The 15907-nt window shown below is 51.4% G+C and overlaps 1 protein-coding gene across 3 annotated transcripts in view; it reads right to left on the bottom strand.

The window, feature by feature from the left end:
- Positions 1-15907, bottom strand: part of LOC101937528 (adhesion G protein-coupled receptor E3-like) — a 34276-nt gene that overhangs the window by 10450 nt on the left and 7919 nt on the right. Inside the window, exons 1-9 of one of the 3 annotated variants that reach the window (XM_065576414.1) lie at positions 15132-15546; positions 12945-13010; positions 8696-9949; positions 6565-6641; positions 5889-5978; positions 5177-5360; positions 3299-3418; positions 2184-2383; positions 349-519 (exon numbers count right to left, since the gene is read on the bottom strand). In XM_065576414.1, coding sequence (XP_065432486.1) covers positions 349-519; positions 2184-2383; positions 3299-3418; positions 5177-5360; positions 5889-5978; positions 6565-6641; positions 8696-9902 — 2049 coding nt within the window. In that variant the 5' untranslated portion in view covers positions 9903-9949; positions 12945-13010; positions 15132-15546. Of the gene's footprint in view, positions 1-348; positions 520-2183; positions 2384-3298; positions 3419-5176; positions 5361-5888; positions 5979-6564; positions 6642-8695; positions 9950-12944; positions 13141-15131; positions 15547-15907 lie in introns of those variants that run through there. The other 2 variants (XM_065576413.1, XM_065576412.1) reach the window with 2 other exon arrangements.

The following is a 15907-nucleotide window of genomic DNA, read 5'->3' as shown; positions in this document are numbered from 1 at the left end:
TATTGTGTCCAGTTCTGGGCACCATATTTCAGGAAAGATGTGGACAAATTGGAGAACGTCCAGAGAAGAGCAACACAAATGATTAACGCTCTAGAAAAAATGATCACCAGTTTTGGAGGAATCTGCTCTCCTTTTTACAGCCTGCCCTGGCCTTGGCATTGTCAGTGTAGGCTACTCTAGGCACCTCAGATCACAATCCCAGCCCAGCCCCCTTGACCCATCCTGTATGGCCACAGATTATACACTGAGGTTCCTACTCAGCATTCATTCAGGCAAAATTCCCACTGATTTTGCCTAGGTCAGGAGCTCAGAGTTCAGCCCTTTGATCTGAGTCTGACAGTGAGATACCTCCACTTCGGTGTGACCCATAAGAAGCGCAAAGCTGGAGAGATGGTCACAGCTGCAGATGGTGTGAGTGCTGTTCGTGTGGAGAACGGTGCAGCCATCCTCAGCCCAGAAGCCTCTCCCAGCTATGAATTTCCAGTGAACGCAGAGAGCCTCTTCCTCTTCTTTCTTTGCCTGGAAACAAAAACACCCCATGATCATCCTCACTGGATCATGGGGAGAACACTGTTTCTTTTGTCACACATCTCTAATAGACAGTAATAAACCTGAAGTCACCACGGGCTTCATGGCTCTCATTGTGCTGCACGTAACAGCCATTTGGGACTTCCCATTGGCAGTGGAAATACAAGTGAGATCCTCCAGCTGCAATAGCACAAGGCCCTGATCCCCGAGCTAAAGTGGTAATTCCCTTAACTCTGAGCACTGTAGGGTCTATGACACACAATTGTGCAGTTCCGATGTGAGTCATTAAAAGGCATTCACACACCCGCCCACAAATACCCACATGCACGCTAGCAAGTTCATTATTTCATCAAAGAAGGCACCATCTCAAGCTGTTTCCCTGAACTCTGCTATCTATAGGGCTGTGGGGCTGCTATCTATAGGGCTGTGGGGTGCGCCCTCCTAGGGGGACATAGAGGGACCTTCAGAGGGACAATTCCCAGGAGAAGGAGCACCACCCAGCCCTTCCCTATCCTGAGTTCTGCTCTGATCCCACCCGTAGCCACATCCCCAACTTCCAGCTCCATGCGTGGCACCGTCCCCAACCTCAGCATGGCTCCACTCCCAGCCCCAGCCCCTTACGGCTCAATTCCCGGCCCAGGGCCGAGGCTGGGGGCAGGGGGCAGGGGAGGGGCTGGGAGCAGAGCTGCACCTGGCCATGGGCTTGGCTGCTGGCTCCCACTGCAGCCTGGCTGCTGCTCCACTCCCGCCCACAGCCTCAGCCCCCAGCCATGGCTCTGGCCCTGCTCATGGCACCAGACCCAACCCAGCTGCGGCCCCAGCCTCAGCCCCCTTACCCTGTCCATGTCCTTTCCCACTGCCCCCGAGCTGCGGCCCCGCTCCCAGCCCTGGCTCAGACTGTTTCCCTGAACTCTGCTATCTATAGGGCAGAGGTCCTCAAACTGGGGGGAGGGAGGGGGGACACAGAGGAACCTTCAAAAGAACATGACTGGTCCTGGGTCAGCCCCCATGGGGTGCGGAATGGAAGCCCCTCCTGCCCCTCCCCACCCTGAGCTCTGCTCTATTCCCACCAGTAGCCGCATCCCCAACTTCCAGCCCCATGTCTGGCAGCGTCCCCAGATTCAGCATGGCTCCACTCCCAGCCCCAGTCCCTTGCAGCTCCATTCCCAGCCCAGGATGGGGGCAGGGACAGGGCTGGGAGCGGAGCCGCAACTGGCCATGGGCTTAGCTGCTGGCCCCCACCACAGCCTAGCTGTTGCTCCACTCCCGCCCCCAGCCTCAGCCCTGCTCCCGGCCCTGGCTCAGGGGGAGGGGTGTGAATGGGCTGGAGGGGTGCGACCCTCAAAAGTTTGGGGACCACTGCTATAGGGAGATGCCTTCCAATTATTCCTGCTCTAAGGGGTGAGCCAGACAATTGTTACTCCTGAGCATTTTACATGATGAATCATAACCCAATCAGGCCTGATGTGAACCCTATGTAACGTCCTCCCCAGAACAGCCCCCATGTCAGGGCTGAAGAAGCGCCGTCTCTTTCTCAGATAACTGTTTCTCAGTCCAGAAAGGCAACACAACTCAGACGCCTTTCAGGAGACTCACCTTTTAAGTGACCAGCTGGAGCCCCGGGCACAAAGCAAAGTAAAAGGATCTACACTCACCTGTCTATGGCGCAGGGTGAAGTTCACAGGTTTGGAGAGGTTCATGAGCCTCCCATCTCCGACAGCCCCACTCACCACCCTGGAATTCAAGTGACAATTCCTCAATTTCTCATCAGCCATTAGATCTCCCTCCTTGAGAAATCTCTTGTCAATGATGGAGTCCAGGGTGAAGTAAGAAATAAAAGCAACAGCCCAAGAATCTGAAAACATGAAATGATGCCTCATCACAGTGCCAGGGACACTGAGACAAAGAAAGAGCAAGCCAGGTGCCAAAGATCACAGCGAGTCTGGGGCAGAGCTGGGAAAAGAACCCAGGAGTCCTGGCTAGCAGTTTGAGCTTTAACTACTAGAGCATGTTGCCTCCTCCCTCTTCTTCCACAGAAGCACTTCTGTGTTGGAAACATCTGGCGTGCCCTATGGGAGTGTGATTCCTAAAGTGCACTAACGTATATTAGAGCACACTAGGGAACCTTTAGTGCACACTAGTAGGGTCTCTACAGACCAATTAATGCACAGTACGTTAGTGCTCTTTAAAAATCATACCCCCATACTGCACATTATCCAGCTAGGTAGACAGCCCGACGTGAAAGGCACTGAGGTTGAAGCCATAGTTTTTCTTGATTAGGAGAGGCAGAAGGGCTTGTTAGTGAGGAGCTTTCCCTGGTGATAAAGAATTAAGAACCAGTCCCAGTTAGGTCATACTGGCCTGAAAACAGGAGTAAAATTGGTAAATATTATCCTGGTTCCATTCCAGGAAGACAGGCACATCAACCTGGGGCCTAGCTGGGCTCATCATCAGAACATCATGTGTCGGGCCAACGGATCTCTGATCTTTCCATTCTCTGGACCAATTCATATCCCATCAAAGCTTCTCTCTCCTCCCTGCCTCCCCTCCCCCCACATTGCTCAGTTTTCATGCTGCGGGACAACCAGGAATGAAGGGCTCTGCAGAGCTCAGTGGCCTGAGAAACACCGGCTCAGCCAACAAGGTCCACACCAGTGTCAGGAAAACAGAGGCAAGCAAGCCAACCTGGGACGAGAGGAAGGGGAGAACTAGGGCTGGGGTTTGGTGTCTGGTTAAAGGGGTGAGTGCCTGGGAAGCACCAGGATGGTACCTTCTGTGGCTGCTTTGGTGACCGTATCGCAGTGAATGTCCATTGTCTCATTCAGAGCTCTCAGTCTGAAGACCTCATCACAGGGACCTGCAGCCGGGACAACGAGGAGCGTCTCGATAGCTGGGGAGGGAAATGGCAAAGCCTCTTGCTGCAAGGGCAAGGCAGGTTTGGAGCTCCACTAGGGTTACCATATTCTGTGCCTCCAAATGGAGGACACTCCACGGCCCCCGGCCCCGCCCCAACCCCGCCCCCTCCCCAAAGTCTCCGCCCCCTCCCCTGCTTCCCGCGAACATTTGATTCGCGGGAAGCCTGAAGCAGGTAAGGGAGGTGTGGGGGGAGGCGCGGCCCAGGCTGGCCCCCCGGCGTTTCCAGCCTGGGTCGGCTCGGGCCCTCGGGTGCCGGCCCCGGCCCCCGGCCGACCACCCCCGGCCCGCCCAGCACTGCCGGCCCGGCGCACCCCCCGGCTACCCGCCCCGCGGGCCCGGCTCCCTGTCTCCCCGCGGGCCCGGCTCCCCGCGGGCTCGGCTCCCCGGCTGACCGGCTCCCCGCGGGCCCGGCTCCCCGCCAGCCCAGCTGACCGGCTCCCCGCGGGCCCGGCTCCCCGCCGGCCCGGCTGACCGGCTCCCCGCCGGCCCGGCTGACCGGCTCCCCGGCCCCGCGGGCCCGGCTCCCGGCCCGGACCCCAGCCCGGCACCGCGCCCCCGGCTCCCCGTCCGGCACCGCGCCCGGCCCGGCACTGTGACCCTGGCCCGGCACTGCGCCCCTGGTTCCCGACCCGGCACCGTGCCCCCGGCCCCGCACCGGCCCCGCACCGCCGGCCCCGGCCGAGCACCACAGAGCCCTCCCGATTTTCCCGGACATGCCCAGCTTTTGGGGATTTCCCCCCGGACGGGGATTTGAGCCCCCAAAAGCCGGACATGTCCAGGAAAATCCGGACGTATGGTAACCCTAGCTCCACTCTCTCGGAATCCCACCACTCCCCACCCCTTTCTCCTCACCTCCATTTCTCTGTGTTTCCCTGAGCCCCTCTGGCTGACCTTCTACGATCCATCATCCCTGCGTCCCCATGAAGATGCCACTGTTCCAAGAGGCAGAAGGCAACTTCTCCCTGCTGCCTCACCTCTGCGCTTTAGCAGAGGAAGCAGCAGGAAGGGGTATTGCTGGGGCAGGGAGTGAAAGGAGGACGCAATGGCAGCTGCCTGTGGCGACAGGACATTGGCATTGCTTTTAAAACCTTCTCAGGCAGCTGCCATTGCTGCAAAGCCCCAGGGCTGGGTTTATGGCTGGCGGGTAGCATAGGCCGGGGAAGGCTGTGCCTCCCCAAACAGCCTGGCATAGCCCCGCCCATGCTCCGCCCCCTGGTCCCCTCCTGCCTGCTTCCAATTCCCTTCCCTCTCTTCTGTGGCTGAGAGACTGAGGCAGGCAGGCTGGGGCTGGTGCTCACAAGGCCCAGGGTTTGGGGGGCTGGGGCTGGGGTCGGGACCTTGCATTGTCATGCTGCCTGCTCTTCCACCCAGCGCTGAAGTTGGGGACGATCCTGCTGCCCAGAGCTCCAGGGCTGGGGGTGCTCCTGCTGCACTGCTCGCCTGGCACGCTGGGGTAGTGCAGGGGTGGGGGGGCCGGGTTGCTCTGGGCTCCAGCGGAAGAGAGGGGGTTGAAAGGGAGAGGTAGGGCCTTGGGCAGAATGGGTGGGGTTGGGGGTTAGTCTCTCTCAATGGTTAGCTTCTCTCAATGACTCGTGCACCTGCTGCCCATGGCTGGGTTATAAACCCTGAGAGATGAGTAGGGAGGCTGCAGTGGTGTTCTGCACTGAAAAGAGTATAACCCCACATCACACAACCGCCACCAGGTGATGTGGGATCCTCCCATCCTCCTCACCCATAGACTCTGTTGTCACGTTCTGGGTCTTCATCTCCGGAGACTTCAAAGCAGCCGTCAGTGCAGCCAATTCCACACTCTGCAGGAGGAACGTCACGGCAGAGGCCACCTCCCTTTTGTTCTCGTTCCCACCAGCACTGAGGGTGGAGCTATTCAGGAAGGGACCAAAGGGGCCAGCAAAATCCTGGGATTGGGAAAGGAAACACCCTGAGAAGGAGGGAGGATTTCAGTGGTTTATGAGCCACATTCTTCAGACTCCCAGGGGAACAATGACCCTCTTAGGGACAAACAGGTTCATAGTGACCTTCCCCACTCAGAGGGACTGCAGCATTCTCAAAAAGGGAGCCCTTTACAGAGCGAGTGAGGCTACTGAGGCTTACTCAGGACTCCACAGTAGGCTGACGTCAGGGTAGGGCTAACGCCCTGTCATTCCCTCCTCATCCCTGGTCCCTTCAGTGTAGGTGCCAGAGAACATTGCAACAAATCAGCAGGCATCTAGGTTCTCTCTGTGTTGCCCCCAGAAGGGATTTGGATCTTCCTAGGACCAGTGGGGACAAAACCCAGATCCCCTGCCACTTAAGCTAGAGAGCATGTGCACACACACCCCTTTTCTGAAGAGCAGCTACAATTCCCCCCAAAGTGAAACTGCTATTCCAGTGCTCAGGGCATTTGGCCATAGAGCGCCCACACACGTAGGGGCAAAACCTCTGACCTCCAATGATACTGCTCTGTCCTGGGCACACATGGTCTCCAAATTCACTATGGTTAAATTCACGAAGGAGCAAAATTCACTGTTGTTGCCCTGCAGAGCAATGAGAGGAAATGGGTTATTTCTGAAAGCATGGAAACGCCACCCAAATTTAAGGTTAATGGTTCTGCAGAGCGATGTTGCTTTGACCTGTGGCTGGCTGGCTGTCCCACTGGAATGCTACAGATTACGACATGTTAAGGCTAAGTGTGGTGAAGCCCACAGACATGCTGATATTTCACATAGTATTGAAGCTTTCATTCATATTAATGAATTTCTCCTTCCTTTCCTCACAGGGGTTTGTAAGGATTATTATCCTCCTTCTACAAGTGGGGAACCGATGCAAAGAGAGACTGAGAAAATTGCCCAAATTCCCACAGTGAGTCTGGGCAGAGATGGGAACTGAACTCTGACTTCCTGTATCTCTGGCTGGTGCCTTAACTGCAGAACTCTGATAGACTGTGGGGGTGTCACACACCATGATAGGGTTGAGTTTTCAAAAGCACTTGGTGTTGGACTGATTCTGCTCCCACTGAAGTCAGTGGTAAACCCTGGATAGACAGAGAATCCTCAGGCTCAAAGTTTTCTGTGTACTCTTTGTGAAAACCCTCAAAAACCCAAATAAACCCCTTCCACGTACCTTCAGAAAGACATCTTTGCACATCTCCAACTGCTTTTGTATCTGTGGAGTCTCAGTCTGGCATTTAAAGGTAACATCTAGCAACAGAAAGAGAGGCAGGGCAATAACATCAGGTCAACATCTGCAGGGCTAAAGTTTTCAGAAGTGTCTCGTGATTTGAGACCTCTTAAAAGGGCCCTGACTTTCAAAAGTGCTGAGCACTCACCCTCTGAAAATCAGGCCCCTTTAAGGTCTCAGGTTAGGCAACCAAAATCACAAGGCAATTTTCTTCCTACCACAATACAAAGTTGATGATCTACCTAAACCCAGCAGGTGCTGTCTCCCTTTAACTCCATTGATCCCTTAAGCTCTGTCTATCTGACAACTTTCAACTGACTCTGTAATCAGTCAGCAATACATTCAGCCTTAAAAGCCTGGTGTGTGTCCACACATCACCTGTTTAGTACTCACTTAAGCTTTGTCTGTGTATCTCATTGATCAGTGTGTGTTATGTGTCCTCTAGGGGCTGGTCCACCGAGGGTCTGGTTCTGCTACAGCTCCTAGCTATGGGAGTTCATCCCTTAGCTCAAACAGTAGTGGGTCATACAGTTACAAAGTCCTGGGTTTCATCCTTGGTGATAACCAAGATGACAGTTGTTACATCTATAGTCGAGAAGTTTCTCTTCCCAGGAACTGTTCTAACCCTGCTATTGTACTTCAAAAAGGCCTGAGTCTCAGCAAGGTATGTCTGCACTCGAAACACTAAAGTGGCACAGCTGCAGCTGTGCCACTGTAGTGTAGACACTGACTACAGTGGTGGAAGGGTTCTTCCATTGCTGTAGTAAATCCACCTCTGAGAGCTGGTAGCTAGGACAAGACAAGAATTCTTCTGTTGACCTAGTGTTGCCTATGCTGAGGCTTAGGCTGGCTTATGATTGACTGAAGTTTCAGGTGTTGAGCAGGCCTCAGTTACACTAAAAGCCTTATGTTGCTCTGGCCTGGAAAAGGTGATTAAACTGGGTGTAAATGGCTCCTAAGAATGCTCCCTGTGGAGGGACTCTCCACAGCTCGTGTGGAACTGGTAGAAGGGCCTTTACATGAACTTGGCTTCATATGCAAGGCAGATCAAGGATGTGGTCAGAATGCACCATGCTACAGCTACTTTCTGATTTTCAGGGGCCATGAGAAGCAGAGGGTAAATTACAGCATCCCTCCATGGTCCCAGAATGCATAGAGCACAAAGGTGGTTTAAAGCTACCTTTTCCTCCACCCTTTCTATTCCCTGCCACAAGCACAGGAGTGGCATAAGTAAGAATTGGGCACAAAATTCTCTTGGGTACCCAGAGGGCATTACAACCAAGTGTAGGAGGAAAAGTGCAACAGTTCTTAAACCAATTCAGAACAGCTGGCGAGCATCTGCCTACAGGGCTGCCCAAAGGATTCATGGGGCCTGGGGCAAAGCAGGGGAGCTGCGATGCTTCTACTCACCTAGCGGCGGTCCGGATCTTCAGCGGCATTTCGGCGGTGGGGGGGGCTTTCAGTCGCTCCGCGTCTTCGGCAGCACTGAAGGGCCCCCCACCGCCGAAATACCGCTGAAGACCTGGACCACCGCCAGGACAGGGCTCGCGGGGCCCGGGGCCTGGGGCAAATTCCCCTCTTGTCCCCCCCTCTGGGAGTCCCTGTCTGCCTAACTGCATGAGCTGGGCTGAAAGTAGATCGGTGCAGCTCACACCCCTGAGAGACTTAGTTAAGGCGTCCTGAGCCCAGTGTCGACACCATTAGGTTGACAGAAGAATTCTTCCATCAACCTAGATACCACCTCTCGGCAGGTGGATTAACTACAGTGATAGAAAAACCCCTTCCATCGCTGTACCAAGTGTCTACACTACAGTGCTACAGAGGCACAGCTGCGGCGCTGTAGCTGTGCTGCTGTCACTGCTGTAGTATGGACACAGCCGGAGTAACTGTGGCTAGTGGTGGCCTAGGATGCCGTGCTGGGCCAAATTCTCAGCTGGTGTAACTCAGTGGAGCCCCATCAAAATCAACAGACTTTACACCAGGCCCATGGTTGCCTCCCTGGTTGTGACACTGTTTTCTTTGCAGCATGGACACAAACTGTGGTCAAAATCGATTTAAAACCCATGCTACTCACTCTTCCTGCAGGAACCCGGAATCCCATAGCTGTCCATGGCGGCAGTGCCAACACTCAGGAGTGCAAACGGAGAGCTGGGATGTTCCACAGCATGGGATCTGTTGGCAGGTACAAGCGGATGTTCCACAGCATGGGATCTGTTGGCAGGTACAAGCGTACGCATGCCCCAAACGAACTCAGTGCCAGGGACTCGGTTCCACACCACATCCCTTACAGGCTGATTGTCTAGGATGATGGCGCCAGTCTCTGCTGTATTGGCCACCATCAAGGCAAAGTTCTCGAAGCCCTCCTGGGCATTTATAGAATACATCTGGCAGTAACTGGCAACATCTGGAACATTCATCAGGAAGGCGTGGGAGGAATTAGGGAGAGGTGCACCCACGCTGTAGAACACCACCTGGATGCCCACATTAGCAGAGATGTAGACTGGGATCCAGGGCTTGACAGGACGCTGGAGTACACTGCCTCCTGCTAGAGTAACAGTCTCTGCCTGTTCCCCTAGTTGATACAACACAGTTGTGTTCCGGGAAGCAGTGATGTAGACTATTTCATCTACTTTCTGCCAGGGTAAGGGAGGAACGATGTATTTTGTACCCCAGCTGCAAACTGGTAGGAGCTGCTCAAAGACATGGTTGCATTTAGTGTTATTACAAAAACACCTCTGGCCAACCAAGATGGCCACTGGTTTTTCTGAGACAATCCTGGTGCCAGACAGATCTCCTATGCCTTGAAACTGGATGCCTTGGAAAGCGTGGAGTTTAATTGTCAGTCTGGAGCCAGTGGAGTTGTCCTGTATTAGGTAATGTAACTTGCCTTTCACATGGACCTCCACGGAGTTGGGCTCTTGGTATGTCATAACAGAGAACTCTGGGTAACTATCTAAGGATTCTGTAGAGGGAGTCACTATGTAGTGTTCATTTCCCAAGCTGGAGACAGGATACAGCACAGTGGTCTCAGGGCTCACATGTTTGTTGCTGACGGACACTACTGAGATATCTTTGTCAGCCTTGACTAGGACCACATTGGAGAAATTGGTAGTGCCCTTAATTCCCACTGACTCTGGTAGGCTGACCCGCACCATCTCTCCCCAATTTACCATAATCTTCTTATCAAACTGGTAATTGGAGATGGAAACAGACACTGAAGTGAAGGCAAAGTAGCCAGTAATTTGCACTTCAAATTGACTAGAGTTCCCACAGTCGTCCATGTAGGAGGTGATGAATTCTCTTCCTAGAGTCTCAGTCTGACATGTGCCTGCAAGGAAAAATAGCAATAAAACATTGCAGGTGGAGAGAGAGAGATAGAGTAAAAGGGGCTGGATCAACTTTGTTCAGGCCAAAAATTAAGGCCCAGCAAAAAAGAAAAGGAGTTTGAAAACCTTAATGCAGCTAGAAATCTTTCCCATTATACTTTTAATCTACATTAAAATATTTTTATTAATAGTAAACATTACTTTAAATAATGAACAAGCACAACTTAGACAACTTAGAACCCAACAAAGGCCATGGAACCAAACATGACTTCGGGGAATGTTCCAATCTGGATCTGAACTCCATGATTGTCCCTGGTCTTTATAATAGTTCAGAACCTGAATCCTGGATTCAAACCCTCATGGAAACACAGAAAAATTTCAGATCCAGATGCACACTTAATGATTTGGACTCAGCTCTAAGAATAATTGTTTGCCCTTCCCTAGCACTTCCTGCTGTCTAAGCTCAAAACACTTTACAGACAGACATTAAATAATTCTCAGTCCCACCAGGAAATGGGTCAATATTACTGTCCCCACTGCACTGAGAGGGAAACTAAGGGACAGAGAGGGTTAGGAGCTTGCTCAAAGTAACCCCACAAATCAGCAGTAGAACTAAGAATAAAACTCAGGTTTCCTGACTCTCAGTCTCTTGTGCTCTAACCATTAAAATCAATGCTGGGAAGAGAACTTTAGTCTGTTGTGTTGATAAGGGCAGGTGCCTTGGGCCTATTGGGCTGAGGTGATAATAAAACCCTTTTGTACTGTTACAACATTAAACACATAAGTGTGGTTTGGGGTCTTGTATCAAGTTATCACTGGCACCTTCTCCTGTTGCAACCACCACCATTAAATATATATATATATATACAGAGAAAGAGAGAGAGAACCTTTTATTAAACACACATAAGAAACAGATCAATAAAATTACAATTTAAAAAGTTAAATAAAACTTTTATTTAATGAGTTTCCTTCATTTCCCTTTTAGTTATATAGGGCCAGATCCTCAGCTCGTGTAAATCAGTGTAGCACCACTGACTACAACAGACCTTTGCTGATTTGCTGATAACCACCTGGGTGCCAGGTTTGTGGGGCCGTGGGCTCAGGGTGCTGTTTTTGTTGTTAGAGACAAAAGGGAAACCAGAATGTTTGAAGTAAAATGTTTCAGGTATTCCATATGTGGATCCATTTTTCACTAGCCTCTAGAATGTTGTGAACCTTTATAGGATCTCATGGAACCTTCCAGATTTTCTGAGAACTATATTTCCCTCCAGCCTCCTAGAATGCTGTCAGCCACGCCCTCACGACTATACACGGAGCAGGGGATCACCTACGGTTGGCAACTTTCCAATTGCACAAAACTAACACACTGGCCCCGCCCCTTCTCCAGCTCTCCACCCCCACTTACTACAGTGCCTCGCTCTCCCTCATCCTCACTCACTTTCACTGGGCTGAGGCAAGGGATTGGGGTACAGGAGGGGGTGAGGGCTCCGGCTGGGGGTGCGGGCTCTGGGGTAGGGGTGGGGATGAGGGTTTTGGGATACAGGAGGGGGCTCCGGGCCAAGACCAAAGGATTTAGAGTGCAGGAGAAGGCTCAGGGCTGGGGCAGGGTATTGGGGTGCAGAAGGGGATGCCGGCTGGGGGAGGGAGTTTGGATTGCAGGAGGGGGTTACATCTTGGGGCAGGGGGTTGAGGGTGGGGGCTCCGGCCAGGCAGCGCTTACCTCAGGCACCTCCCGGTCGGTGGTGCAGTGGGGCTAAGGCAGGCTCCCTGCCTGCCCTGGCTCCACGCTGCTCCCGGAAGTGGCCAGCATGTTCGGCCCCTAGGCGGAGGTGCAGCCAGCTGACTCTGCGCAGCGCCCCTGCCCACAGCTGCTGCCCCCACAGCTCCCATCAACCACAGTTCCCGGACAATGGGAGCTGCGGAGCTGGTGCTGGGAGCGGCGGCAGCACTCAGAGCTTCACTGATCACCGCTGCGCCTAGGGGCCGAACATGCCGGCTGCTTCCAGGGAACTTCTCAGAGCCAGGGCTGGCAGGGCCTGCCTTAGCCCCACTGCACTGCCAACCGGACTTTTCATGGCCTGGTCAGCGGTGCTGTCCAGAGCCACCATTGGCCCTTTTCGACCGGGCATTCCGGTCGAAAACCGGACACCTGGCAACCCTAATATCTCCAGTTAGTCTTATGAGACAGGGATAACTCATGCATACAAATCACACATCAATGTCATGAAATGAGCTATATATGCAATAAAAAATAAGGTATTTAAAAGTTTAACAAATGGAGGCTGGGGGGTGTGCCATTTGGTCTAGGGCCGGCCCTGGCTGCCGGTCCTCAATGCCTCTCAGAATTTAGCTCCATTTGTAGGATTTTCCAGTGCTTCTAGTTTCCACATGAAATTAATCATGAACTCAATTTTCATTTGCAATCCTGTAATACTAACAGCTTCTTAAAGGGGAAGCTGCCAAAAGGACAGGCCCAGAGTTACTTCATTCTCCCTGGCTCCTTTCTGACAGACCTCCAGGTACTGCAGTCCAGAATATGAAGTCTCCAGCTGGCTTTTCAGTATGGCTTAGTGACACTATTAAAAGACCTCTCAGTGGGACATAGCTGCAGAAAGAGGTTCTTGTCCACCAGGGGACAGAGTATTAGCAGACAAACTGGAATACCCTAAGGAGTGACAGAGGGACAAAGAGGGAGTGAATGAATAAACGAACACAGAGAAGGAGGAATTATCCCTGACACCCAATCTTTCCTGTTCTCGAAATTTTGGGTTTTCCCTTCAGGGCCTGTTTAGAACCTGAGATGTACCCACCCCTTTGGGCATTCCGCTACTCCTAATGACCCAGATGCAACGAAGCCTCACATTAGAGTCCAGATAATGCTGCTGAGAGGTGCCAAGCTAATACCAGTTTCATTGCAGACACTCTATATGTGACTTACTTATTATGGCCACAAAAACTTTACACAAGGCATTATGTTTCACTAACCTGAGAACTTACCAGTTGTGTTTGTCCTCTGGGCACTTGCTGGTGGTAGAAACCAGAACAGTCCAAGGAGGAAAAACACTTGAGAGAAGATGAACAAAACTTGTTTAAAATCTAAGATATGGCAATAAACAACACAGGGAGACATTACTAAATAAAGGATTTTAAGCAGCTTTGTATGAGTCTGACCCTAATCTCAGTAACATTGGTGTAAATTTGGAATAACTCCATTGGTTTACTTTTACTGGAGTTACCCTGGATTTATCCTGGGACTTAGGAGATCAGAATTAGGATCAGGGCATTGGACCTCATTGATGTGGGGAGAATGGAAGCTAGGCACTGGATTTTTCTATTCTAGTCTCATCCTATGATGCTCTGTAGGAGGCAGCTGGGAGGCTGGAGTCTGAGTGGCTTCCCAGTGCCCTGGGGCAGGGTGTGATGGATTCACAGGGTCAGGTCTATGCTGCAGCCTGTAATCAGTCCCTTTGGCGAGATCCCTGTAGTGTGCTGGGCCCCAAGGAACTACACGGTTCCACAGGGGCAGACCCGTGGTCTCCAAAACTAGGCCTTTGGGTGCCAGCAATCCCCGTCATTTTCCATGGCTCCCTGTAGTATGTCCAGCAGAGTCAGACTCCAGTGGGAGGTTCCTTCTTTACTCCTTCAGGGAACAATGCTCTCAGTGAATATTTCAAGTAATGCCAGGCAGCCTTTTCAAAACCGGGTAAGAATGTATTAGCCACTTGGCCTACAGAATCTGACAGTCCTTACTTTTGCATAGAGAGAGGCATAGAATCATAGAATATCAGGGTTGGAAGAGACCTCAGGAGGTCATCTAGTCCAACCCCCTGCTCAAAGCAGGACCAATCCCCAACTAAATCATCCCAGCCAGGGCTTTGTCAATCCGGGGCTTAAAAACCTCAAAAACCTTAAAAAGCTCTCATTTCTTTTCCCCAGTTAATAAATCTTTACTTAGTTTATTACAGGATTGGCTACATGCTCTTTCTTTGGTGAGAGACTAGGGCACAATTGACCTGGGGTCCTTTGGGACTGGCAGTAACCTGCATACTGCTGTGACTCTTGGTGTAAGGGACCATCTGTCACAAAGGGAGGCTCCCCTGGGTAGCGAGGTAGATCAGAGTGCCTAAGGGGACTGTCGGTGACTCCATGTTGAGGTGGTTCTAGTGCCTGAGGAGGTCACACTTATACTGGTTGTTGAAATCGAAGTATAGAACTCAGAACCAATCTGGGGTTTGTGCCCCGTTTCCTACCAGTCTGCCCCGAGATTGGGACTTGTGCCCTGGAGTCCCTGCAGGGCAGTTTGACACTCCCAATCCCTGCATTGTCTTTGACTCCTCTCTGGGACAGGTTAAGACATGGTCCATGCTGACCAATGCCAGGGCTCCTATGAGCCAGGCTGCTATGGAAACAAACCATCTTGGCTCTCTCTCACCATCTCTGTTCCTTTAGTTCCAGGTGTGTTTCCTGTGTCTCTGAAAGCTCAGCTCTAAACCCAGCCACCTGTCACCTTTCGCCTTTGTTCTCCCACTACCAATTTAGCTAGGAGGATGGGCTTCTTAACTAGCCCCCAGCCTTCCTGGTCTCTTCCCTTTACTAGGGGTGCATACAAATTTTGTTATTCAAAAACAAATTCAAATCTTTTATTTTTTTGGCTTTGACTACCCTGCTGCAGCCACAACCGTTAAAGACCAAAGGTTGTGGCTGCAGCAGGGTAGTCAAAGCCAAAAAAATAAAAGATTTGAATTTGTTTTTGAATAACAAAATAGTAAATAAAAGATCTGGTAAAAAGAGAGGAGGACAGTGCCCCTGGGTCTGTGTGTTTAAGCTGTTACTTTACTAGGGGTGCATAAAAATTTTGTAAGCACAAAAGAAACAGTTACACCTTGTGTAAAAATTAATGTAACTAGTGTTGTAAAAGTTGAATTATGAAATTTGCATTTTCCCCAGAACATGTGCAGTGTATTTTTTTTACCCCTCCCCCAATAAGGTAGTTGTATGCATTAACCTTATTGGGGGCGGCCAAACTACCTTATTGGGGGCGGCAAAACAGTTCCCCAGTACTGCTCTGCATCTAATCTTGCTATACAGTTAATAAGTTTAAATGGCATAAGCCCAAAAGAAATAAATGGCCCAATGGACAGTCCTTCTCCGACACCCCAATAGAGATTTAAAAAGGTCTCCTACCTCTATTTTGGCACCATAGGGTTCGAAGGGGAACGGTCCGCAGCAGTTGCTATTGTTTTAGCAGGCGTTGCTATTCCAGACAAGCCTCCAAATTGTAGAAGAATAACAAAGTTCTCACTCTTTTGGTTAAATACAGCAAGATTAGATGCAGAGCGGTACTGGGGAACTGATTTGCCGCCTTTAATAAGGTAGTTGTATGCCGTACTGGTGACTATAGTTTGGCCGCCCCAACGAGGTTAATGCATAAGGGAAATGCATTAGGTATGCACCGGTGCTGAGGGGTTTTTACCACTTTAAGAGGGGTTGTTACCGCCTCATAGTGTATTGAGTCCGGACATAAGGTACAAATGCATTGTGGTATTTAGAAATAGAGGCCGTGTGTGTGTGTGTGTGTGTGTGTGTGTGTGTGTGTGTGAATGAAAGTTACCGGAAGTCGCCCAGAGTATTCTGTGAAGTCGTTTGGCTCGTGACCAGAACTACTCTAACGCAAGCCCGGTAACTAGAGAATTTTTAAAAGATCCGACCCACGGTGGCTGACTAGGCCTGGCATTGTCCGGCGAGGAAGCTGCCTGGGTCTAGGAGTGTGTGTACCCATTTTCCCCCCCTTTTTTTGTGTGTGAGCTATTGACAGTTTAATTATCTTGCTGAATGCAAAGAGAGTGAGCAGCGCCGCCTCTCTGAGACTAGCTGACGCTCTTTGCTGAAAAGAGGTGTAGGAGCGTCGTGGCTATTTTTGTTAGCCTTTTTTGTGTGAGTACCCTGTAGGGAGAGATCCT

This window comes from Chrysemys picta, chromosome 22, assembly GCF_011386835.1.
Source record: "Chrysemys picta bellii isolate R12L10 chromosome 22, ASM1138683v2, whole genome shotgun sequence".
Classification (NCBI taxonomy): domain Eukaryota; kingdom Metazoa; phylum Chordata; order Testudines; family Emydidae; genus Chrysemys; species Chrysemys picta.
Note: the sequence above shows the minus strand (reverse complement) of the source record. Positions and strands in the feature narration are given on the sequence as shown.